Source organism: Ranitomeya imitator, chromosome 3 (assembly GCF_032444005.1).
Source record: "Ranitomeya imitator isolate aRanImi1 chromosome 3, aRanImi1.pri, whole genome shotgun sequence".
Taxonomy (NCBI): Eukaryota; Metazoa; Chordata; class Amphibia; order Anura; family Dendrobatidae; genus Ranitomeya; species Ranitomeya imitator.
Genome location: NC_091284.1, coordinates 41325332 through 41352728, shown reverse-complemented (window position 1 = coordinate 41352728; position 27397 = coordinate 41325332). Strand labels below are relative to the sequence as shown.

The 27397-nt window shown below is 42.1% G+C and overlaps 1 protein-coding gene across 7 annotated transcripts in view; it reads left to right on the top strand.

Moving 5' to 3' along the window:
* GRIK1 (glutamate ionotropic receptor kainate type subunit 1) overlaps positions 1-27397 on the top strand; it is a 376723-nt gene that overhangs the window by 279230 nt on the left and 70096 nt on the right. For 5 of the 7 annotated variants that reach the window (XM_069760826.1, XM_069760823.1, XM_069760824.1 and 2 more), the window contains 4 exons: positions 4832-4945; positions 7719-7922; positions 9991-10214; positions 19391-19509. In XM_069760826.1, the coding sequence (XP_069616927.1) occupies positions 4832-4945; positions 7719-7922; positions 9991-10214; positions 19391-19509 (661 nt within the window). The remainder of the gene's footprint in view (positions 1-4831; positions 4946-7718; positions 7923-9990; positions 10215-19390; positions 19510-27397) is intronic. The other 2 variants (XM_069760828.1, XM_069760827.1) reach the window with 1 other exon arrangement.

Sequence of the window (27397 nt, the reverse complement as noted above, 5' to 3'; positions counted from 1 at the left end):
AAATTGATAAGTACTGGGGGTCAACAATCCCGAGAGCGGGGCTCTGAGTACCCCAATTTAAGCACATGCGCAGAATCTATGGGATTGACATACACATCCCCGTCAGTACCAATGGCAAAGAATGGAGCCGTATGGCGTGTTCCCTTTAAAAGGGGGATTCTAGAACCCCAATCTCTTGATCATTACCAGCATCAGTGGAACATGATTATCAAATATTCGGGATTATTCAATGTCGTAGAGAAGTAATTAAGATGCGTAGGAAGGAATTGTCTAATCTGTTTTTCTTTCAGGTTCTTGTTTTGTAGATTTCCAAAATGGGGTTCAAGGGGTTATGTTCCTGGAGAGTGACAAGCCAAGCCTGGCATGACAGAGCGAGGAGATTTATAAGCCATGCATGCTCCTCTGGGAAATTGAATATGCAAATTGTCACTTTGAAGAAAAAATTGGCAAACAAACTGGGGTTCAAATGTTGATTTAGATGAAAGGAAATTTACTGTATTTTTAGCTGCAGTGTGTGAGAATATAATCCGTCATCGGGGCATCTCCAGTCATCACAACTCAACTACAATCTTTAATCTCTCCCTCTCCTCTGGCATTTTCCCCTCCTCCTTCAAACCCTCTATCATTACTCCATTACTAAAGAAACCCACCCTCGACCCATCCTGCACAAACAACTACGGACCAGTCTCCAATCTCCCCTTCATCTCTAAACTCTTGGAGCGCCTGATAAACTCCCGCCTTACCCGTTACCTCTCCATTCACTCCCTCCTAGACCCTTCACAGTCCGGTTTCCGCCCCCTACATTCGACAGAAACTGCACTCATCAAAGTGACCAATGACCTTCTGACAGCAAAACGTAATGGTGACCACTCTCTGCTCATTCTTCTCGACCTTTCTGCAGCTTTCGACACTGTTGACCACCCTCTCCTACTCTCTAGGCTCCAGTCTCTAGGCATTAAGGACACTGCTCTCTCCTGGTTCTTCTCCTATCTTTCTGACCGCTCCTTCAGTGTTCTGTTCTCTGGCTCCACTTCATCTCCTCTTCCTCTCGCTGTCGGGGTACCCCAGGGCTCAGTCCTTGGCCCCCTTCTCTTCTCCCTCTACACAGCCCCAATTAGACAGACCATTAGCAGATTTGGTTTTCAGTACCGTCTTTATGCCGATGACACACAACTATACACGTCATCCCCTGACCTTACCCCCGCTGTACTACAGAACACCACTGATTGTCTGTCTGCAGTCTCTAACATCATGTCCGCTCTCTATCTGAAACTCAACCTCTCCAAAACTGAACTACTTCTGCTCCCGCCATCTACTAACCTCCCTAAATCTGACATTTCCCTCTCTGTGGGTGGCACCATAATAACACCCCGGCAGCAGGCGCCCTGTCTGTGTGTTATGTTTGACTCCGATCTCTCCTTCACCTCCCATATACAATCTCTTGCCCGCTCATGCCACTTACACCTAAAGAACATTTCTAGAATCCGCCCTTTTCTCACCATGGAAACAACAAAAACCCTCACTGTCGCCCTGATCCACTCCCGCCTGGACTACTGTAACGCTCTATTAATTGGCCTCCCCGACACGCGACTTTCCCCTCTCCAGTCCATCCATAATGCAGCAGCCAGGGTTGTCCATCTGGCTAATCGTTACTCAGATGCATCCGCTCTTTGCCAGTCGTTACACTGGCTGCCCATTCATTACAGGATACAATTCAAAGTACTTGTTCTCACCCACAAAGCTCTCCACAGTGCGGCCCCCCATACATCTCCCTCATTTCGGTCTATCAGCCTAACTGACCGCTGCGCTCTGCAAATGACTTTCGACTAACCTCTGCACTATTCCGTACCTCCCACTCCTGACTCCAAGACTTCTCCCGTGCTGCGCCAATCCTCTGGAATGCTCTACCCCAAGATATTAGGACCATCCACAATTTGCATAGTTTTAGGCGCTCGCTCAAAACACATTTGTTCAGAGCGGCCTACCACGTTCGCTAATCAAAGTCATTTTATGTTTGTGTGTGTGTGCAGCCCATTCATTATCTCCATCTATCCCCCACCCCCTGAAGATGGCTGGACCATCATTGTAAATACATCATTGTAAATACACACCTGTACTTTGTATCTCCCCCACCTCATTGTAGATTGTAAGCTCTCACGAGCAGGGGCGGCTTATTTCGCTTTAATTATTGGATTGTTAACGTTGTTACTGTTTGTGTTTGAAACTGTTAAACTGTAAAGCGCTGCGGAATATGTTGGCGCTATATAAATAAAGATTATTATTATTATTATTAGATGATTATACAGGTAACCGCTGATGGAGTCTGACTCTGGTGCGAAATCATATCGCTTTAGCTACTTTTGCCTTTACTCCAATTATTGCAGTGGCTTTCCGGCATCTGCCAAAATTCCTGCAACATATTGTAACTTCCAAAAAGTGACTTTACCACTCAAGACGCATTATATGTGCGGCTTTACTATTTTACTGTCAATGTATAAATCTGTCTCCAAATCAAAAAGTACAGCAGCAGAGTTATATGCAAATATTGGGTATTGTGAGGATACGCTACCTGAGTGTGTTGGGGGACACTCGCTTGGCACAAGATTCAAGCACTCAGGCACGGTACCTCACATGAGTCTGGTTTATTAAACTGCATAAACCATATTATGTACAGTCCATTGCAATACAGCCACGGAAAATTAAAGGACATCAGACAGTTCATGTAGCAGATAGGCTTCTGTGCTGTATATTACAATTCCCCCAGTCCGGGGTTACCTCTCAGGAGTTCACTCCTCACACTGACTTCACGTCAGTCCCAGGTCCTCAACACAGACCATCCAGGTCTACGGTCTCCAGGTGCTTCCAGGAAGACTCCACTCCTAGGAGCCTCCAACACCGACCGTCCAGGACCTTGCAGCACCCAGGCCACTCTGTAGTGTCCAGCCACGACACATGGAAGTCTGTCCACAGTTGCAGTCTCCCAAACACTCCCACTGTGTGCTACACACACCTACTTTTCATAGGTGTAACCACACCCAGGTACCTGTCACATGGCTAGTCAGGTGAGTGTGACATCACCACAGGTCCTTCAAACACAAAACCAACTTACGTATTCAGACACGCCTCTTTGGGTGGGTTTGTAGGTGACTAGACCCACCCATCTCTCCAATCACCTGGAAGCCTTCCCAATGTAAACAAATCCCTCAGTAGTAGATCTGCTTGAGCAAAACATACCCAGGCTTCCATCACAGGGCCACCTACCTCTGTGATACATAGCGTCCATCAATCACATGACCAGTTGCTGTTTCAACCCAATTATGTCTCCATGTGCATCCCGAAGTGCACATGCAGCGCCCCCTGGCTGCAACACTTGTCACTGCACCACAGTATATAAAATATTCACAATGTTATTGTTATATAGGTAAAATGAGGTACTTGGCTCACAAAATGGCCAATTTGTATGTGCTGCATGCTCTTTCTTTATATGAGGAGTGCAGATACAGATCTCATGTCCCTTTAAGTAATTCATTCCTTTGTTTCTACCTTATTTCCCTCCCTAATTCCTTTCTTCATTCCTTCCCACCTTCTCTTCTTTCCTTCATTTTTTGCCTTACAATGTTTTTTTTCCCCTCTTTCCTTCCCTCCCTCTCCACTTTCTTCCTTTCATTTCCATCCTTTCTTCCCTTCCTTCCCTTATTCCTTCCCTCTTTCCTTCCTTCCCTCTTTCCTTTTCATCCCACTTTCTTCTCTTTTTTATTCTGTGCTTCACTCCTTTTTCCTTCATTCCCTCCTTTCCTCCACCCTTCCTTTCTTCCCATCTTCCTTCCGTCCTTCCCTCATTCCTTCCTTCCTTTGCTTCCATTTCTTTCCTAGTTTCTTCATTCCCTTTTTTCTTTTCTCCCCTCTATCTTTCTTCCCTTTTTTATTCCGTCCTTCACTCCTTCTCTTCCTTCCTTCACTATTAAATACCTTTTCTCCTTCCGCACCACCTTTTTCCCCTCTATCCTCCACTCTCCACTTCCCATATTCCTCCTTTTTCTCATTCCTACCTTCCCTTTTTCTTTCTCTCCCCATTATCTTTCTTCCCTCTTATATTCCTTTTTTCTTGCATCCTTCCTTCCTTTTTGCCTTCATTCTCTCCTTTCCTCCACGTGCCCTTTGTTCCTTCCTTCTTTCCTTGATTCCTTCCTTTTTTCCTTCCTTTTCTCCTTTCTTCCTTTTCTCCTTCCTTCTCTTTTTCCTTCTCTCCTCGTTATCTTTCTTCCCTTTTTTATTCTGTCCTTCCTTCCTTTTTTCCGTCATTCCCTCTTTTCCTCCACCTGCCCTTTCTTTCCATGCTTCCTTTTTTCCAGCATTCCCTCCTTTCCTCCACCCACCATTTCCCCCTTCCTTCCCTTATTCCTTCCTTTTCTCATTCCTTCTCTTTTTCCTTCTCTTCTCATTAACTTTCTTCCCTTTTTTATTCCATCCTTCCTTCCTTTTTTTCCGCCATTCCCTCTTTTCCTCCACCTGCCCTTTCTTTCTTTCTTTCTTTCTTTCTTTCTTTCTTTCTTTCTTTCTTTCTTTCTTTCTTTCTTTCTTTCTTTCTTTCTTTCTTTCTTCCTTCCTTCCTTCCTTCCTTCCTTCCTTCCTTCCTTCCTTCCTTCGTCTTTCCCTCATTCCTTACTTCCCTTCCATCAGTTCCATCCATCCATCCTTCCCTCCCCTTCTTCCACCCCTCCCTCCTTTGTTTTCATATCTATCTTTCCATGTATGTGTTTTCTAATTATTTTTGTAGATATCCTAAATGTTTTAAGATTAAGCTTCTCATCTCACAATTTCTACATTGCAGATTGGGGTTTGGAACTCAAACATTGGCCTTAATATGACTGATGGCACGAAAGACAAATCCACAAATATAACGGACTCGCTAGCCAACCGGACACTTATAGTCACCACCATCTTGGTAAGTAAAAAAAATACTTTCTTCTTCCTTGGCCAAGATATTTAGATACAGGACTAAGACCGGAATATTAATCTTTGCTCCAAATGAAGGAAAACCTAATTCTGACCCTCGTCTTCACCATGACGTAGTAGACAGTTAATAGCCTCAATCGATGGCGGAGGAGAACAGCGTCCTCCATATCCAGGGAAATCCAATTATAAACTAATAAAGATAATAACATTCATATCTGTTCCAGCGAATCATTGATCCAGTCAAATGACTGGTATTAATAAAATGTGGATTGACAGTTCCTTGAAGAATATTAAAAGCCATCAGTCTCTATAGACCCATGTGAGCAGAGGACAATAGAAAGATATGTTCACACTATGGGCATGGTGTGGGGTCCGGCAACTAAAGGAGACCCCATCTCCACTCAGAGATGAAGAGCAATTTGTAATGACCATGAATGATGAAAGACGAGAGTGAGAAGATGAATATCGGTCACTGTGAGATCAAAGAAATCAGGAAAAACATTAGAAATAAGTGCCAATAAAACTTTTCAGGTCCCCATGGACCATAGAGACATTTTGAATTTTCATATATGACCACTTAGTTATTTATAAGGTCCATGGTCAAAATATGGTTCCAAACTTATTTAGGTGAAGTAGACCCTTATGGCCCCAAATGACCATTTGACCAATCACTATCTCTCCTAACTCCCCCATGTGCAGAAACGGAGCTCCTGGGTCTCTATGAGAAAGCCGCTGTCAGACTTTTCTGGCAGTAGCTGATCTCTGCGCCAAACTAAAGGATGCGCCATTGAAATTCAATTTTTGGAGGTGGCCCGATAGACACAAATTAGTCTGCCGATCACCTGGAAATCCATGTCTAAAGGTACCGTCACACTGAACGATATCGCTAGCGATCCGTGACGTTGCAGCGTCCTGGCTAGCGATATCGTTCAGTTTGACACGCAGCAGCGATCTGGATCCTGCTGTGATGTCGTTGGTCGCTGCAGAAAGTCCAGCACTTTATTTCGTCGCTGGACTCCCTGCAGACATCGCTGAATCGGCGTGTGTGACCCTGATTCAGCGATGTCTTCACTGGTAACCAGGGTAAACATCGGGTTACTAAGCGCGGCCCGTAAAAGTAAAAAAAACAAACACTGCATACTTACCTTCTGCTGTCTGTCCCCGGCACTGTGCTTCTCTACACTGGCTGTGAGCGCCGACCAGCCGGAAAGCAGAGCGGTGACGTCACCGCTCTGCTTTCCGGCCGCTGTGCTCACAGTCAGTGCAGGAAAGCACAGCGCCGGGGACAGACAGCGGAAGGTAAGTATGTAGTGTTTGGTTTTTTTACTTTTACGCTGGTAACCAGGGTAAACATCGGGTTACTAAGCGCGGCCCTGCGCTTAGTAACCCGATGTTTACCCTGGTTACCGGCATCGTTGGTCGCTGGAGAGCGGTCTGTGTGACAGCTCTCCAGCGACCAAACAGCGACGCTGCAGCGATCCGGATCGTTGTCGGTATCGCTGCAGCGTCGCTTAGTGTGACGGTACCTTTAGTTTTATGGGAGCCATAAAGCAAACACTTAGATCTTGAATAATTTATTTGATTATGCCTAGCAGGGTTAGAATGGAGCACCTCCTCCAATTACCACTGCTTTACTGATTCTAGAACAATTTCTCTTTTTTTCTGTGCCCTTCCGTCCCAAAGTTATGCCCCCAAGAATTAAAAATGCATATTTTCACTTGATCCAACTGGGCGTAAACCACAGAACTTTTTTGCGGGCGTTTGTTTTTTCTCCTCTGATGCTGGCTAATCAAAACATGGCCGTCACCCAGAGAGGATCTGTAGAATACGCCCTTTTGGCTGAGTGGAACATTTTCACCTTTATTACCGGGGAACGTAACTTTGGAAGAGGGGCACAGAAGAAAAATGAAAACTGTTCCAAAATCAGTAGAGCAGTGCCAATCGGAGGAGGTACAATTCAGTGAAAGGTACTCTTTAAAGGGATTGACCTTGACTAGGCTTGCCATCTCTCCTCAGTGGTATTTAGTGAAGTAGTAGTGTTATGGAAACTCCGCATTTGGATATTATTTGGGCATTAAAAACTGTATTACTTGGACACTGAATTTTATTGCCATATTTTGGCATTGTATGGTAGGTGATGAGCCATTTACGTTCCGATGGACCTTAGAGATATTCCAACTTTTGCTATATGACCTCTTGGTTGTTTCTGAAAATGTGGTTCCAAACTTATTTTTGGATTGTCTTGGGTTCTTTGGTCTTCATTTCTTCAGGTTACCCACAATAGATAAAGTAGACACCTATGTTTTGGCCAAGAGCTGTCTCTCCGTCTCCCCCATGCACAGGAATGCTAGGCTCAGCGTTGACCCACCGATGGAACCTCCACAGATCATCATAACTGGGAAAATTCCCCACTGGTTCTCCTCTGACTGCAAAACTATGGCCTAGAGGAGAAAATTGAGGCAGCATGTCAGACTTGTGATCTGTTGTTCCATTGAAAGTCCATGGTACTGAAGATACGAATGTAGCCTAGTGCCGTGCTGCCTTCATCAGTGCCGTGGAGTTGAGCAGAGAGGCAGGCACTTCATTCACCAGAGCCCCTGTTATGATGATCGGAGGAGCATCCCAGTAGTGGGACTTCCACCAGTCTTGCCGTTATCTTCAGGATAGGTGAATGATGAAAACTTGTTTAGACTGGAATACCCCTTTAATCATATACCATTCCTGTTACCTGACATAACAGTGCCTCATATTTATCCTTGTAGGAGGATCCCTACGTCATGTACAAGAAGTCTGACAAGCCATTGTACGGCAATGACAGATTCGAGGGCTACTGCTTGGATTTACTCAAGGAACTCTCCAACATCCTAGGCTTTATATATGAAGTCAGACTGGTAGCAGACGGAAAATACGGGGCACAGAACGACAAAGGGGAGTGGAATGGAATGGTCCGAGAGCTCATCGATCATGTAAGACCTGACTCATGCCGAGAGGAGACTGTCTTGTATTACTATCTCAATCCATCATTACGGCCTCGTTGGGTTTGCCGGCGTGATGAATTCTCATTAAGTTTTCCATGTAACGTCTGCGGACTGGGAAAACTAAGTCCTCCAGTAAATACTACTCTAAAGAACTGCTTCAAAATAAAAAGGCTGTATATTTAATGACGGGGATATAGATGACACCCGGCCGGATGATGTTATTCATCATCTGTATGACATCTTGTGCTGATGCTTCCAATATCAGAAGACTAGCTAGATTTTATGAGACTCGTTTCGTAGAGATACAGAGAGTGGCGGAGCATAATTTGGTCATGGTGGCACCTCGCCCATAGGCTTACACGCTTCACCCGAGCAGACTCCTTCAAAGGAAGCTCTCAGGACTTGGCTGGGCCTGCTCGTTAGTCAGCAGGGTCCTGGGATTTTCTCTGTGATTGTGGATGGGTGGGCACTGTGCCAAGCAGCAGAAGAAACTGACTGGCAAAGTAATGATACCGCTACATGCTCAGTCCTCACCCTCTGGCCCTACAGCCCGCAGCAGTCACAGAAGAGAAAGATAGACTGGTAACGAATATCTAAGTCATACGGCCGGTGGAGAGAAGGTGTTGTATTGGGTAATGGATCATGTATAAACTGATAGTTAAATCACTGGACACCCGGAACTGGGACACTAAACTAATGGAGACCACCAGCTGGGTTAGTATACCACTGGACGCCAGGAACTCTGGCACTAAACTAATTGATACTAGTGTGTTTCTAAACGACTGCACACCGGGGACTGGGGCTATCCTTATGGCCACTATCCAGCTGGGTTACTAATTGCCACCAGGGACTAGGGCAATTAACTAATAGATACTGCCAGTTGGGTTACTAAACCTCTGTACACGAGTGATGCGTGCACTAAGGTTATGGACGCTATCCAACTGGGTTACTAAACCACTGGACACCAGGAACTTGGGAACTAAACTAATGGTCACTAATATCTAGGTTACTGAACCACTGGACTCCAGGGACTAGGGCAATTAATAGATACTGACAGGTGGGTTATTAAACCTCAGGACACCAATGTGACTATCCAGATGTGTTACTATCCACTACAATCCAGGGACTAGGGTAGGTAACGAATGGAGACTGGAGCTCACTTGGACACCAGGGTTTTGAGATATTAAATAATGGACACTAGCAGCTGGGTTACTAAACTACTGGACACCATGGATTAGGGCACAAAAACTATTGTCACCGTCCGCTTGGTTATTATATTTTATTTATTTTCTTGCTGAGCTACGGTAGAAATTTAAAGGGGTTTTCCCGTAAAAAAAAAGTTCATTTTAATCATTAGATCTTGGAATAATAATAACTTTGACAATTGGATGTGCTTAAATAAAATGTTCCTGCGCTGAGATAATCTTATAAATGTTCCCCTGCTGTGTACTGTGTAATGGCCGTATCTGACTGTGCAGGTCCATGGTCTGATCATACCACAGCTCCTGGGCAGGGGGGGGAGCAAAAGAGTATACAGACAAGACAGCAGGGGATCACAATGATTGTATTTGTGAGGTATAACATTTCCCTGCCTGTTTTTAAACAATGTTTTACTTCAAAGAAAGAATCATTTGGATCCCACACTGTCCTGTCTGTACACTTTCTTTTTCTTCCTCCCCTGCCCAGGAGCTGTGGTATGATCAGACCATATCCCTGTACGGTCAGACACGGCCATTACACAGTACACAGCAGAGGCACATTTATAAGATTATCTCGGCACAGGAACATTTTATTTAAACACATCCAATTGTGGAAATTATTATTATTCCAAGATCTATTGATTAAAATGAACTTTTATTTTTGGGAAAATCCCTTTAAGCTAAGGCACTACAGCTTCTAACCAGTGGGATCTAGCATTATTTTCACTGTCTATCGGATCCGGCACTATAAAAATGAATCTAATCAGTGCTAATCTAAATAAAGTTTATTAAAAAATGTAGTAAAAAAATCTGAGTTAAAAAAATAAAGACTGAAGAATGTTTTTCTTTACTGACAGAAAGCCGACCTGGCTGTCGCTCCTCTCACCATCACCTACGTAAGAGAGAAGGTCATAGACTTCTCCAAGCCATTCATGACCCTGGGAATCAGTATCCTATATCGGAAACCCAATGGCACCAATCCCGGCGTCTTTTCTTTCCTCAACCCACTCTCTCCTGACATATGGATGTACGTCCTGCTCGCCTGCTTGGGAGTTAGTTGCGTTTTGTTCGTCATCGCAAGGTAAGTGACTGATCCAGTGGAATTCATGCTAGACTGTTACTTGTGATGATAGGGGGATATTTTCGGTACCATTAAAAATTTTGGCTTTTAGTGGCTCTTTGTTTCCCGGCACATTCAACTTTGATGTGGTCTGAGGTCATGAATCAGTTGGAAAAAGGCAAATAATAGATAAAAATTTGTTTTTGACCATCAGAATGAGCCCACTGATAGATTCTCAGTTGACTCATTCTGCAGCCAACAGTAAACCGTGCAACACTGAGGCTATAGAAGGCAAAGAGTGCAGGTTTTTTTTTTTAATAAACCAAAATTCAAAAGTGATTTTTAATGTGCATTTAAGCAAAAAAAAAGAAAATTGTTCCCAAAGGAGGACTGTTTAGTCAGTGATTGTGCCCTATAGATGAGTAATTACTTTCAGCAGTAAAACGATGGACAGCAGCAAGATGAATGTGATGGTTACTATCGTACAATACCGTTGATATCCACGTCTGGAATGCTTTGAGACTAGCTCCATATGATTTAATCCTTTCGATGTTTATCGTAATGCATGACCTATTTTTACTGAGCTTTTTTTTTGCCAAAAAGTCATCAGGAAACACAAGTTCTTGCGTTGTTCTCTTTTATTAGATTGTTAAAGGTGCCATTCATAGTTATATCGGCAGATTTCAGAGGGGTTGTCACTCAGCTTTCAAGGGATGAATAACAGCATTGACTAAAAACTAGGGTGTCAACCCCTGTGAGAATGTCAATCATATAGGTTGTGACAAATCTAAGTGATGAACAAAACCTGTCACTTGCCAATACATATGTAAAAAATGTTTTAACCTGGTGTAAATGCCACTGTTCTCCTGAATCCAATGTTGTTTTTCTTTTGTTCCTACGCCTCTCCGTTCCTGAGATATGGCCCTTTCTTTCCTGTATATAAATCTTGTCTTGTTAGCTAAGTGGGCGTGGTCCTCAAGAAGACAACCCACAGAGAAGAGTTCAGGACCACGCCCACTTAACCTAACGAGACTAGACTAGCATGCAAAGAAGATGAGGTCATATCTCTAGAATGGAGAGGCCCAGGAGCAAAAGAAAAACATTGCCGGATTCAGGAGAACAGCGGGATTTACAGTAGATTACAAAAATTACATATTTATGGCAAGTGACACGACCCCTTTAACAAGATGATAGAAACTTACTTAAACATTTTAATGTCGAATAAACCATCTTTTTGTTGGTTATGCTATATGATACTAATTTAAATTGTGTAAACTACTGTTAGTTTTTAATTTTATGATATTTTGAAAATATGGCAGAAAGATTTTTCTTGGTAAAATTGTGGAAATGTTTGGTCGGAACAATATGTAGCTTACAGTGTAAGTAAATACTACATTGGCCAATGCAATTCACAATACAGACTACATTAAAATGCGGTCCTTAAAGGGGTTATTCCACTTGGACTGATCGATGTGGAGACCTTGATCATAAGCTTGTTATCCTCAGGAGAAAGTGAAGACTTGCTCTATTGCTCATGGACCCCTACATGGAAGAGCAAATGTGTCATAAATTCTGCCACTATAGCTGCTATGGAGCCTTTGGGTAGAATGAGTCCAGACCATGATGATCCCAATTTTATTCTTGTTTGGTAACGAAAACTTATTTAGCAACAACATTGTAACTGCCGCAGTTCTCCTGAATCTGGCAATGTTTTACTTTTGTTCCTGCGCCATTCCGTTCCTGAGATATGGTCCCTTCTTTCCTGCACGTAAATCTAGCCTTGTAAGGCAATATGGCGTAGTCTTCAAGAAATAACACCCACAAAGAGCAGAGGACCACGCCCACTTGAATAAATAAGACTAGATTTATATACAGGGAAAAAGAGGTCGTATCTCAGGAATGGAGAGGCGCAGCAACAAAAAAAAAGCATCGCCGGATTCAGGAGAATGGCGGCATTTACACCAGGTAAAAAAAAAATTACTCATTTATGGCAAGTGACTGGTTCTTTTTAAATAAACGACATGAAGGTGGAAGTAAGCGCCATGCCATTCTAGGATTACACCTAAAATCATTCTTAATTGTCCTCAGTAACATAACCGATAGGTGGACATGTCACAACCGCCTCCTCACTTTACGACACTGCTGCTCTCCTGATAACTTTGTCACTTGGTATGACTTTTTTTTGCAGGAGATAAATGACAAATTCTGTGCTCTAAAAAGTAATTTTTTTCTCTCTAAGACGGCAATTTGTCTATTTTTTTCACATGTGACTTATTTTCCGTCTGCCAGGAATGTACAAGTTTTTCAGCCATCACTCTGATAAATAGCCCTATCTTATGCAGAGTAACTACAGTAATTTCATATGCACGGAGAGCAAACCTGATGCATTGTTTAATACCGGGAAGAAAAAGAAAATCACTAAAAATCTGTTTCCATTTGGCTAAGTATGTTCAAAGTCATCTATGAATATTTACTTGTTAATTAGTGGGTTTATTACAATCTGGTTTCATTACTCTTGCAAAACTAAGCCCCCTGAGTTATAAGAGTTAATAAATTCACCGATTAATCATAGTGTTGAAACCGTAATTAAAATGTATTTGGTATGACATTGGCAATTAAAAGAGTTTTGCAATTATAAATACCATAGACCTGCTCTGGGAAGGAGCGGGGAAGCCTTCCTTGCTGGCTCGCCCTTTATTGCGTAGACCCAAAGGGTCCATTTTTAGCAATCTGTACCAAGAAATTATCTTTTTTTTAATTGAACGAAGTAATGAATTAATATGTTACCTTTAAATTCATCCGTTGACAATCCCTTTAACTATAGCCGGAGGATATGTCTGCTTATTCCCGAGAGAAGATTTGTAATTTTCTTCCACTTAGGAAAAAGTCTTCGTATCTCTTATTTGCTATATACATCTGCTCCTGTTAATTGTGGTAATGACGAGTGAAGTGCTCCACGGGTAGTGTTAGAAATTCATTATCTTGCAAATTATTACGGTGAATTCCTGGCCCTTCTTTTAATAATTTTTTTCTTCATTTTAACTCTTTATCATTAGGTCTATCCAGAATAATGTAAATAAATATACCGTATATTAACCAAAAAAAGTCAGTATCTTACTTTAAAGAGGATCTATCATTTGCCATAAATAACATTTATCTTTACCTGGTGAAAATTCCGCTGTTCTCCTGAATCCAACGATGTTTTTCTTTTGTTCCTGCGGCTCTCCATGCCTGAGATATAGTCCTCTCTTTCCAGTATATCAATCTAGTCTTGTTAGCTAAGGGGGTGTGGTCATCAAGTAGTCACTGGCAGAGAAAAGAACCACGCCCACTTTCTAAAAATGACTTGATTTATATAGAATGAAGAGGAGGTCATATCTCAGGAACGGAGAGTCTCAGGAACAAAAGAAAAGCAACATTGGATTCAGGAGAACAGCGGCATTTACCCCAGGTAAAAATATTACATATTTATGGTTAATGACAGGTTCTCTTTAAAGGAAGTCTATCATTTTTATAGGCATAAACCATCTATCTACTGTGCCTGGCAGGGCAGAGATAGTGTTTGCTCAGAACTGTAAATGTGTAAGTTAATCAGGTCTGAGAGGGAGTCCTCCTAAAAGGTGCGCAGTCTTTTCATGTGTTCTCTAAGGAAAAATGACACCCATAGGGACAGGTGGTTGAAAAGCCGATCTGGTGAATCTAAACAGGCCTGGGATATAGGGTTGCTTGGAAGAGAAAGTGAGCGTCCATTGCAAATTACCATGATTAAGTTTTTTTTACAAAAAGGAAAGTTTATTTGCAACTTTTGAACTGTGCCCGCCATCTGTTCAACAGATATTGGCACCTGTGTCTCCTGTGTGTACCTCCGGTTTCCACACACACTGCATGCACAAGATATCGGTACAGATTATTGTAACTTCCATAATAGTGTAGTCATCCATGTATATCAGGTTTGGTTAGTGTCAAGAACTAGAGCACTTTCCAGGAGTAGGGCCACCAGCTGAGCACTTGCCAAGACTGGGAGCACCAGCAGAGCACTTGCCAAGACTGGGAGCACCAGCAGAGCACTTGCCAAGACTGAGACAACCAGCAGAACACTTTCCAAGTCTTGTGGCCTCCAGCAGATCATTTGCCAGGACTAGGGCCACCAGCAGAGCATGTGTGAGAACTGGAGCCTCCAGCAGAGCACTTGCCAGTACTTGGCCCACCAACAAAGCACTTGCCAAGACTGGAAGCACCATCAGAGCACTTATCAGGCGTATGACTTCCAACATAGCTCTTGTCAGCTTTTTTACAAAACTGGAGAAAAGCATTTTCTATACATTGATAAATCTCGTACTTGGCGCTGTCAACTCTTTAGTAGGCATAAAACATCACAAAGATTTGACAACTTTTCATCGAGCAGTGACCTAATCTATATAACCTTTTCCCATTCATATATCTCTGGCCTAATCTCAGACCTATAACGTTATCGCCTCCATACAGATCTAGATCTCTGACTTAATCTCTAGTCCATAACATTTCCGTTCTACATATCTCTGACCTAATCTCCCACTGCCTCCCCATTCATAATCTCTGCTTCCTGCGGTCCATCATTTTTTGTTCCCCTCTTTTTTTCCAACTCTTACGTTTTTCCCCCTCTGGTTGCTCAACCATTGGATGTTCTCTAGTTTCCAGTTCAGACTGAAACTAAGGAATCGGAAACTCATTTAAGGAAAATGACCCTTAGTAATAAATAAATGTAAAAGCTGCACAATCACCTCTACTAGCAGATTATACTGTTGAACGTTCACTTTTGTTAAGCTTCGGTAGCTGTATGTAGCAGCCAGGGACCTCGAAGAAATTACCCCTTTGGCCCCGTATAAATTGGCTTTGGATCCACATAATAAAGAGTACGTTCACCTTTGGTCCTGTAAAAGAAGCAAACCAGGCACAGACAGTATGTAAAAGAATCTACATGGAGCTCCTTTATCTTAGAAATGACTTCTTTCTATCACCCTTTCCTCTGTTTTTTAGACAGACAGAAATTACCTAGCTTTTTCCATAAGTGCATATTAGGCTACTTCAGTGTAGCTGTCCCGATTCATAATACATGTCGAAGGTAATCTGGCAGCCGTTGCCTCCTGTGAAAGCAAATACCAGATACTGATTACCTCCTAAGTAGTGTTACCCGTGCAGTTTGTTTCCTAAGTAAGCCGTGATTTCCGAATGACGAAAGGATTTTAAGTCATTATCAGATTGCAGGTTTTGATTATGCGTCAGCCTATCCATTCGAGATGTCCTGAAAAACCTTTCAGCAGAGAAGCGTTACTCCCACGTGAAAACAAGTTGCAGGAGTACTCCAGACAGGAATATATTAGTGTCTGGATTGATCACACTGTGTAAAGCCATAGATCACTTCCTAGTCAATATATGGAAGCCTGACGCCATGGGTTTAATGGACATGTTTGCTTATACGCCGTAATAAACGACCTGGCTCTCTGTACCGACATATAACGGTCACTTGTCTACCGTAAAAGACCCATAATAAGGCTTCAGATGTGACCACATTACCACCTTTCAAGGTCATGAGGATACTATTGATGAGCGAACATGCTGGGATAAGTTGTTATTTGAGCGAGTGTTCATGTGCTAACTGAGTGGCTTCAGTGTGCTCAAATAATAGGTTTGAGTCCCCGCACCTGTATGTCTCGTGGCTGTTTGACAGCAGAAGCACATGCATGGATTGCTTAAGAAACAGGCATCCCTGCTTGGGTGGTGGCTGTCAAAAAGCCGCGGGGACTTGAACATATTTTTCAAGGACGCCAAACACACTCAGTTAGCACACGACCATGCTCGGTTAACACCTTTTCCGAGCACATTCGCTCATTAATAGAGGACACCCTAATTGTTTCATCCACCTAGAAGATATAGGTTCACCAGATGGTCATCCACTCCCTTAATTTTCTAATATTGCTTGCTTATGTGGAGAGGAAGCTCTGCATTCATTCCGTTGGAAACAATCTTCTATACTTAATTGTATGTATTCTGGGATAAAAATAATTTTCGCAGTTGGGTTTCATTAAAACTTCTACACCATTTGCCTTTTATAGCCAGTGTTACACTGTCTATTTCCCGATGCGTTAATTGAGAATCCGTCAATGAGCTAATTTTGACTTGTAACTCTTTTATCTAACTGATTTGTGACCACAGACCAAGAGCCTGTCAAAACGAAGCGGTGAAAAATTTGTTATGAAATCCAATTGCAAAAATGATTAGTAACCTCAAATACATGCATTTAGTACACAAAAAAATTTAAAGAATGTTAAAATGTGCCCATGAAGTTTTAACCCCTTCATGACCCTGGGATTTTTCGTGTTTTCGTTTTTCACTCCCCTCCTTCCCAGAGCCATAACTTTTTTATTTTTCCGTCAATTTGGCCATGTGAGGGATTATTTTTTGCGGGACGAGTTGTACTTTTGAACAACACCATTGGTTTTAGCATGTCGTGTACTAGAAAACGGGAAAAAAATTCCAAGTGCGGTGAAATTGCAAAAAAAGTGCAATCCCACACTTGTTTTTTGACTAGGTTATTTTTTATCTAAGTGGTGAAAAAAAATTCCAAACTTTGCTAAAAAAAAAAAAAAAAAATTGCGCCATTTTCCGATACTCGTAGCGTCTCCATTTTTCGTGATCTGGGGTCGGTTGAGGGCGTATTTTTTGCATGCAGAGCTGACGTTTTTAGTGATAGCATTTTGGTGCAGATACGTTCTTTTGATCGCCCGTTATTGCATTTTAATGAATTTTTTTCTCGCTACGCCTTTTGGCGATCAGGTTAATGCTTTTTTTAATTGATCGGGTGATTCTGAGCACGGCGATACCAAATATGTGTAGATTTGATTTTTTTTTTTATTGACTTATTTTGATTGGGGCGAAAGGGGGGTGATTTAAACTTTTTTTTTTACTTTTGCCATGCTTCAATAGCCTCCATGGGAGGCTAGAAGCAGGCACAACTCGATCGCCTCTGCTACATAGCAGCGATCTGCTGATCGCTGCTATGTAGCAGAAATGGAGGTGTGCTGTGAGCGCCGACCACAGGGTGGCGCTCACAGCCACCGGTGATCAGTAACCATAGAGGTCTCTAGGACCTCTATGGTTACCATCCTGATGCATCGCCGACCCCCGATCATGTGACGGGGGTCAGCGATGACGTCATTTCCGGCCGCCCGGCCGAAAGGGGTGGTTAAATGCCGCTGTCTGCGTTTGACAGCGGCACTTAACTAGTTAATAGGTGCGGGCAGATCGCGATTCTGCCCGCGCTTATTACGGGCACATGTTAGCTGTTCAAAACAGCTGACATGTCCCGGCTTTGATGCGGGCTCACCGCAGAGCCCTGCATCAAAGCAGGGGATCTGACCTCGGACGTACTATCCCGTCCGAGGTCAGAAAGGGGTTAATCCATAAAGCAGGGGTCCCCAACCTGTAGCTCGTGAGCCACATGTGGCTCGCGGTCCCAGGAATTGTGACTCGCGACTGTCTGCCAGCTTAGTGCATTTGCTCCAGGTCTACCAAACAGCTATGAAGAGTACATCTCAAAATGGTGAATTTTTGAGTAGCCCTGCACAGAAGAGCAGATCTGGATGCACATTTACTGGTCTTAGGGGTTTAGAGATGTTTTAGGTATGGTACACTGGAGGATGATACTACCTGTTAAAGGAGGTTCTTGAAGCTGGATGTGACAGGAGTTAGGAGTCCTTGATGGGAGAATACTGAACTGGGACATTATGGGAACCTCTGGATTTCAGTGTACTGCTTTGAGAGCAGGATGTTGCTCGTAACCACCTCTCAGAGCTGAATGTGGCTCGCGACCCTCTCTGTGCTGAATGTGGCTCTCTAGGTCAAAAAGATTGGGGACCGCTGCCATAAAGATAGGGCCAGTAGATACTTGGATCTCCATTACACGAGTCACAAAGCTCAACCTCATACCTGATTTTTCTCAGGGCTCCTTGCAGAGGAGCGCTCGTTCTTGAAGATAGGGCCAGAAGGAGCTGAGGTCTCTATTCCATGGGTTCCAGATCCACCATACATATGCGTCTTCGCTTCAGAAGACTATTGCAAGCATGACTCTATGGCCAGTTATAACTCGCCTGGGTTCCAACCCTGCTCACCAATATAGATAGTTATGCCCAGGTTCATTCTGTCCATGAGATTTGGAGATGAAGCTAGGGTCACCTTTCCTTCTGAGAAGGGAAAGGCAGCATAAACCAAAGACTGGTTATTTGGACTAGAATGTTGGGTGGTTCCAGCTAAAATACATAAAATTACCAATTCTTTGATTATTTGGCTCTTATATCAAAAAAATTGAGATGTCAAGATGGATTTCTTTAGACATCATGCTGTATCAACATCTGTATTGGAGACATTCCTTCAAGATTCCTCCATTGTAGATTACACCAGATTGTGTGATGTTCTTCCATCAAAATGATGGACCCAACTAGAAGTCAAAGGTGTACGCTGGGTGCCATCATTGTCCATCATGTGATGGATCCTACTCAAGGTGTAAAAAAAGCATTATCCACCAGTTTTTGATGGCTTATCACAACGCATTAAAACTTGTTAGTAGTAGTAGTGATTACATTTCAACCTCCTATTTTTTATGACATTTTTAGATCACCCTTTCTCCACACAACTGGCGGAATCTGACAAATGACTATGCCAAAAAAAATAAAATGGTTGTCACTTTTCAGTTCTATCGATCACTGTTGATTGACAGCCACTTCCTGGTTTAGCTTGGCCAATGTAGATGTTGTCTATAGGGATTACATCTTATACTTTGATTTCTCCTTTGACAGTAGACAGGAACTTGAAGTGAGATCTTGAATTGTCTCGATTTACCAAGAAAAAACTTTTCCATAAATTATAAGAACACTCCAGGCAAAATCCATGTTATGTTTGGTTCATAGCCTAGGTGGGGGCAGTGAATGATCTAAGGTTTCCAAGATGACCAAAGACGCAATGTCATCGTGCCCCATCTCCTTGGTTCTGCCTGGAGTGTTACATTAATCTTCTTCACTAATCTTGTCAATGCACAAAAATGTTGTGAATGCCTTATATAATTAGTCTTAACTCCTTTTCTTTTTTTAACGCTGTTTTAGCAGGTTTTGCTGATGTTTTACATTTATCCGATGTTTACAGACTGTCTCTGTTAAAAACCACAGGTTCACCCCATACGAGTGGTATAACCCACACCCGTGCAACCCTGACTCCGATGTCGTGGAAAACAATTTTACTTTGCTAAATAGTTTCTGGTTTGGAGTTGGAGCTCTCATGCAACAAGGTACTAAGGTCACAACTTGATTGTCAGACACCTCCCACAGTCTGCTTGGGGCCTTCTGTGCTGGTAAACTCCACTGCCGTACCCCTCCATAATAAACTGCAAACCCTTATGCCAGCTTAATGGAACACCATGCTTCCATGTGATGTCATCAGAGAGAGATGGCTGGACTTTACTAAATGTCGATGGCAAATTCCGCACTGTAGATTGTTATTTCACATATATCTCATAATTGGGGAGCATCGTCTAAAACCTGATTTCAGAGTTAACCATTGAAAAAGAAAAGAACTTAGAAAACATCAAATATTAATCAAATGAAGTGCAGACCATGGACCTAATCCAGTCTAGGTGTAAGACCACCAAAAGTGTAATCTCGTAGAACTTTTCTAAAAATCAGCCCTCGTCTTCTGTATCGCCCGAATATTTTAAAACATTCTTGGGGCCATGAGACATTTTTCTTAAGAGACAGCATCAGACTCATAGTTCCAAGACTTCCATTCGTCCAATGGACTACCATGAGATGATTAATTGATCAAGACTTCCATTGGTTCAATAGACAACCATGAGATGATTAACCGGTCAAGACTTTCATGAGCCCAGTGGACAACTATGAAATGATTTACCGACCAAAAGTGTTGTTCACTTCATGAATAGCATAGGGTAGAAAACAGCTGACCGCACCACCGCTCCACAGACCAGGAACACGTCTGACTCGCAAACTTCAGCCAGCCGGCAGACCTCGGGTGCTAAAGCCGGAAACACGACCATCAACGATGTAAAGATGCAGGAAAAATTGGCAGTACTCACCAGTCTTCATAAAACAGGTACTTTATTGTGACATATCTTCACAGCACGGGGTGTGTATAAAGAACGTAGCAGCCGAACGACGGCCGTTTCGCGCCCACCCGGAACCCGTTGAAGCGCCAGGTGGGCGCGAAACGGCTGTCGTTCGGCTGCTACGTTCTTTATACACACCCCCGTGCCGTGAAGATATGTCACAATAAAGTACCTGTTTTATGAAGACTGGTGAGTGCTGCCAATTTTTCCTGCATCTTCACTTCATGAATAGATTGTGGTTAAGAGAAAGTGAGATACTACCAATGTAGCATCCCGATACCCGTACTAGCCTCAGAAGTTGCAATCTTATGTTTTTATGTTGTTCATAAGCAAAATAGAAAAATGCTGAGTTTACCTCTTCTTCGTAGATATTTTGGTGGATAGATAGTTAAACAAAGTAATACCTATACAAGGTTCTCATGGAGTTCCTTACAATCCATCCTCGTCTTTTGCCTTATCACACCCTCTACACTTTTTAACAAAACTTTTACTATAGTTGTTCTTTAGGAGACATTTTTCTAGAAGGCTGAGAATTGAATTTGCTCAATTAAAGACAGAAAGTTCTCCCAGGGGAGAAGGTCCAGTATAAATTATGATGCCATTATAGCTGGGTGGTGAGTGTTCTTCATGGACTTCAAAAATGGCTGTTATCTTCCAAAAAACAGCACTATGGGTTGCTTCTAGAGATGTGAAAGTGGCTGAGCCACAATTTCACCTGTAGAGAGTTGTGGAAGTGTTTTTCTAATCCAGAACAAACCCCATAAAATATATAAAAATGTAGGTCACACCCTAAATCAAATTACTCCACCCAGAACCATCCCAAAAAGGTAGGTGTTCTCAATAGATCTGTCCTTTCTTACCTTTTCTCTTGGCCCGACATGACCTAGCTTTGAAAAATAAAGATTATGATTTTGCAATACTCTGTTGGGAGATGAATATGCTATATATGTTTATATGTGGAGGCTTATTGGTTGTGATGTGGATTTCAACCTGTTGAGGGTCTTGCTAGCAATTTTAGATACGGTAATTATATTTTTGATTCGTATTGTTAGAAAATAGTTTACTTAACCAAATTCAAGGCAAAGGTAAGGGTGGACACATCTAGATGGTTAAAATAAATACCTGAAAGGAAATTTAGGGGTAGGATATAATAGTATTTTAGTCACGGTACATCACCTAAAAGAAAACATAAAATGGGACCATTGGGATATGTTTTAACAAAAAGATAATAAAGATTAAATCATCACTTAAGGACAAAGCCGTATATATCTATTTTATTGTACAAACATCACAAATGATGATCCCTAATATCTGAAAGTGAATTGGGTTGTGTTGACCGTACCATCCGTCATGATTTTTGTTCTTAAAGGGGCATAAAAAATAGTGTCTCTCTTAATGGCTTTAGATTAAAGGGGGATACAAAAGTAGATGACAACTCTAGGACAGGTCATCGATATTAAGAATGGTTTGACCCCAACCCAAAACCCACACCCGATTTTGAAACTGTAGGGGTTTTGAGGCCTAGATTTGTGAAAATCTCCCGAAATTCCATTTAGAGATTAGTTTGGCTGTTAGATTTGATTCGGTCTAACTTCAATTTGTTCCAAATCGAATCTGCTCTGAAAAGACATTTATTTTGCTCTGAGATCTTTCCAGACTCTCCACAGATCAATAAACTGAGGTCTCGGAAGTAGTTAAAAATTGATAAAACATTATTTTAACCTGTCCTAGACTCACCCCTCACCTCTCCTGTCTGCAGCTCCATGCTCAATCCTACTGTTTGTTGGGATCAGCTTTCGGTTTGGATCTGTCGGTATTGACTAGTTCTCATGTGGTCACAGGGAGCATGATGCACTTTAATTACATGTCTCATTGTGCGGCTATGTGGGATGCAACACACATGACTTATGACAAGGATGTGTGTCGCACCCATTATGACAGTGGAATGCCTAGTCGGCACAGGAAGATCTTGGCCAAAGACTAATCCAAAATCCCTTCCGGAGTGAGAAGGAGACTCGGTGGGGAGATGCAGTGTTAGAACACTTGAGAATCAGTCCTCAAAAGTATCGAATGATGACCCAGTTGGCTAGAATTTTGCTGGATTCATACAACTTAAATGCCAAAAATTTCAGACTCTGATCAATCTGAAATTTTTAGGAAACTCGTAGCTAACTGGATTAGTTACGAATCGTTTTGCTCATCTCTGTGGAATCCAGTTCAATGTTTGACAATATTGACATCTGTCATCTTTTATTACAGCTCATCTCTGGTTGAAGTGACCACTCACACCAGTAGTTGGACCCATCCGATATTACGTTGATTACCTATCCTACAGATTAACCATTTGTTTTTTAGTCCTGAAATTTTTTTTTTTTAACAGAGATTTGTCCAATATATTAGATTCAATTTTACAAAGATGCCACCAAATCCTGACAGATGCCATTTAGTCATAATCGAGTCCATTACACCAAGGCCTATAGACTAAGCTTCTCTTGCCATCAAGAACACTCGAATATAAGAAAATCTTATATTTACTGATACGTGGGAATCAACATTTTCCAGTTAGGACGTGAATGTAATGTCCTTGGAAAGACACACTTTGTTCTTTGAAGGACAAACTCGTTATTTTACGACTCAGAGTAGATATATAGACTAAAAATATTGAATTGGAAATAATGGCTCATATATTTACATGTATATAATAACACTCAGGGAGAATAATAATCAGCTACTGATAAATAGTATGTTTACAGAGCAGATCACATTGGCTTGACTTTACTTTTCAAGTTGACTTGACTTTGTTGCAACTAAATGCAGCAGATTTGATAAAGATTATAGATTACTGCTGATTGCCTTTACCACCAGCCACCTCCACCTGGAGTCTGTCAGTGGTGGACGAATGCCTAGGCAAGAAGCGTTTATTACTTTAAGAGCTGGCAAATACTGCTCTGAAGTTGATCAGATCAATGAATGCAGTCAGCCTCAGTGCTCCTGCCCCCCTGGATTGTTCTACATCATCATGCCACTAGTGTGAACCGTCAATCTTTAAGAGTGCACCGCCACCTATCAGACAGCAAGCTGTGATGGCTGAGAAACGGTGCGCTCCAGACGAGAGAAGATGAGAAAACCCCCTTTGATGAAATTTGCGGGAAGGTGAGGGACTCTGTATACAGTAGTGTAAGATAGCAAATTAATCAATCTTATTAGATATGAGCCGGACAGAAAACAGAAGCCATGATGCTTCTTCTCAGCTCAGATTACCCTGCAGCTCCTCCTGTCAGTGTATGGGAAGCTTCACACACTCAGAAAATAGGGCAGTAGGATCTGAGCATGCTCGTCCACCTTACAACCGTACAGCTGGTGGACGTAGCCTAGGACAACCAATCATATACATTCAAAATCCATCTATTTAGGAACAATATTTTTAAAGGGGCTGATTGGGATAAAACAAAAGTCAAGAGTTTGGAAAAATGTCAATTTAACAGGTAGGTAATATTTTTCTTCTTTAGTGGCAGTTTTTTTTTTTTTTTTGTTGATACCAGATAATCACTTTGGGCTAAGTTCCCACTTATGCTGCATAATAATAATAATAATAATAATAATAATTTTTTATTTATATGGCGCCAATATGTTCCGCAGCACTTTACAATTAAGCGGGGCCATGTACAGACAATAAGTTCAATACAAGTTAAGACAATTTAAACAGTGACATTAGGGGTGAGGTCCCTGCTCGCAAGCTTACAATCTACAAGGAAATGGGGGGGGGACACAATAGGTGAAAAGTGCTTGTTATTTCAGGTCTGGCAATTATAATAAATAGGGATTTTCATATAAAGCTGCATGATTCGGTCATCAGCCCATGTGTTTAAGTGCAATAGTCAAGTATCAAGTGCAGTTATCGTGTGCATGGAGGGTGTGGAGACAGATGAGTAGTAGGGTGCAGATTCACATGCAGATAATATTTGGAAGGAGGGAACAGGACAAAGTTAGTTTACTGAGTTGTTGATGTGGTAGGCTTGTTTGAAGAGATGGGTTTTTAAAGCGCGCTTGAATAGGTCGGGGCTAGGTATCAGTCTGATCGTCTGGGGAAGTGCATTCCAGAGAGCTGGCGCAGCACGAGAGAAGTCTTGGAGACGGAGGTGCGAGGTTCGGATTACGGGGGATGTTAGTCTTAGGTCATTTGTAGAACGGAGGGCACGTGTAGGGCGATAGACAGAGGTGAGAGAGGAGATATAAGGCGGTGCAGAACTGTGGAGAGCTTTGTGGGTGAGATAGATGAGTTTATACTGGACCCTGTGGCGAATGGGTAGACAGTGTAATGACTGGCACAAGATGGAGGCATCAGTGAAGCAGCTGAACAGAAATATGACCCTGGCTGCCACATTTAAGATGGATTGGAGAGGAGAAAGTTTGGTAACAGGGAGACCGATCAGAAGAGAGTTGCAGTAATCCAGACGAGAATGAATGAGAGCGACAGTAAGAGTCTTAGCAGGTTCAAAGGTGAGAAAAGGTCGGATTCTGGAGATGTTTTTAAGATGCAGGTGACAGGAGCGAGTGAGTGATCGGATATAAGGAGTAAAGGAAAGTTCGGTGTCGAATATGACCCCAAGACAGCGGGCATGCTGCTTGGGAGTTATGGTTGAACCCTCCAGGGTAATTTCGATGTTGGGTAGAGTGAGTTTAGTAGAAGGGAGAAACACAAGTAGTTCCGTTTTGGAGAGATTTAGTTTCAGATAGAGGGAGGACATTTGCATGCAGAAAAAAACTGCAGCGTCTTCTGGTTCCAGCAAGGAGGATGAGATGTATAGATATCTCATTCCCACTGTGCTTCTTTTTTTCTTTACACTGCAGAAATTGACCCAGGTTGCAATTTTGAAATCCTCAGCATCTCAATTTTTCTTGTGGTTAATGTGCATTTTATTTGCAAATTTTCCTCACTACTTTGAACGAGATGTCGAAAATTTGAAGATAAAAAACATGTGCATGTATTCACATATGACATTATCAATAATGTTTTATCAAAGCGAGGTAACTCTGCAAATGGAAGTTTCCGAAACAAAGGATAAAGTTATTTTATTAAAAATTTGACATACCAAAAAGAGATTAAAAAAAAAAAACACAGGAAAAAGCATGATAACAACTCCCTAAAAAAGACAGTAAAAAGCCTAAGTAACCTAGATTAATTAATTTGTGCATAAGTGCTGCTGAAAAATCACCGCATCCAAACTGTACTAAATACAAACCTGGCAGCTTCAGCTAGAATTCTGCCTCTTGTCCTTGCCCGTTGCAGAGGCCACCTTCTAACCTGTAGAACCATAGGAATAGAATTTGGCGTCCCAGAACCTACGTTGCTCCACATTCTATGTCTACAGTAGAAGTTCTAGTTCTAGACAGAGAAAGGAAATCTGTATGTGAGCTTCAGGTGGGATTCCATCTCTTACCTTTGTCTGTTGCAGGGGGCAGAAGTGGAAGCTCACCATCTAACTTCCAAGACAATAGGATAATGTTGGGGACCACAATGTTTGCTAGAATGGAAGTCCCAAGTCCTACTTTCCTAGTTCTTACTGCAATGAAGCATACACACTTTCAACCCATTTCAACTGACAGTTTCGGGTCGGATTCCACCTTTTTGTCAGTTGAAGGGGAAGTGGAAGTTCACCTTCTGATCCTTAGGACAATAGGGAAGGGTTGAGGACCACAATGATTGGTGCATCAAATGGAAGTTCCACTGTATGACTACATTAGTAGTTTAAAGGCACCTCCATTCCATTTGTAGAGAAAGAAAATCCATTCCATTGCCAAACTTCGGTCAAATTCCACCTGTCAACCTTGTCAATTGCAGAGGTCAGAAGTGTAAGTTCACCTTCTGACCACTAGGACTATAGGGTAGAGTTGGTAGTCACACTAATTGCTAGAATGCAAGTTCCATTTTCTACCTTGCTCCTAATTATATGACTGAATTAATAGTTTTAAAACAATTGTCTATACTGCCATTCCGTTTGTATGGAAATGAAACTAATTTGTCTGCCAGCTTCAAGTAGTATTTCATTTCTTAGCCTTCTCCTACTTCCTCCTCACTGTATGACTGCAGTAGTAGTTTTAACGGAGCATGCTCACTGCCATCCCATTTGTAGAATGAGTAAACCAATTGAACTGCCAGCTTCAGGTCGGATTCCACCTCCTAACCTTGTCAGTTGCAGATGCCAGATGTTCGAATTCACCTTCTGGTCATTAGGACAATAGGATAAGATTGGTAGTCACACCTATTTCTAAAATGGAAGTTTCAAATCCTACTTTCCTTCTCATTGCATGAGTGCAATAGTAGTTTAAAAAAAAAGCATAGACACTGCCATTCCACTTGTAAAGAAAACCAATTTGACTGTCAACTTCAGGTAGTATTTAATTTCTTAGCCTTGTCAGTTGCAGAAGGCAGAAGTGAGAATTCACCTTCTGATCATTAGGACAATAGGGTAGGATTGGTAGTCACACCGATAGCTAGAATGGAAGTTCCAAGTCCTACTTTCCTCCTCACTGTATGACTGCAGTAGTAATTTCATCGGAGCATACGCACCGCCATTCATTTGTAGGGAAAGAAAACTAATTCTGCCAACTTCAGGTAGTATTTAATTTCTTAGCCTTGTCAGTTGCAGAAGGCAGAAGTGAGAATTCACCTTCTGATCATTAGGACAATAAGGTAGGATTGGTAGTCACACCGATAGCTAGAATGGAAGTTCCAAGTCCTACTTTCCTCCTCACTGTATGACTGCAGTAGTAATTTCATCGGAGCATACGCACCGCCATTCATTTGTAGGGAAAGAAAACTAATTCTGCCAACTTCAGGTAGTATTTAATTTCTTAGCCTTGTCAGTTGCAGAAGGCAGAAGTGAGAATTCACCTTCTGATCATTAGGACAATAAGGTAGGATTGGTAGTCACACCGATAGCTAGAATGGAAGTTCCAAGTCCTACTTTCCTCCTCACTGTATGACTGCAGTAGTAATTTCATCGGAGCATACGCACCGCCATTCATTTGTAGGGAAAGAAAACTAATTCTG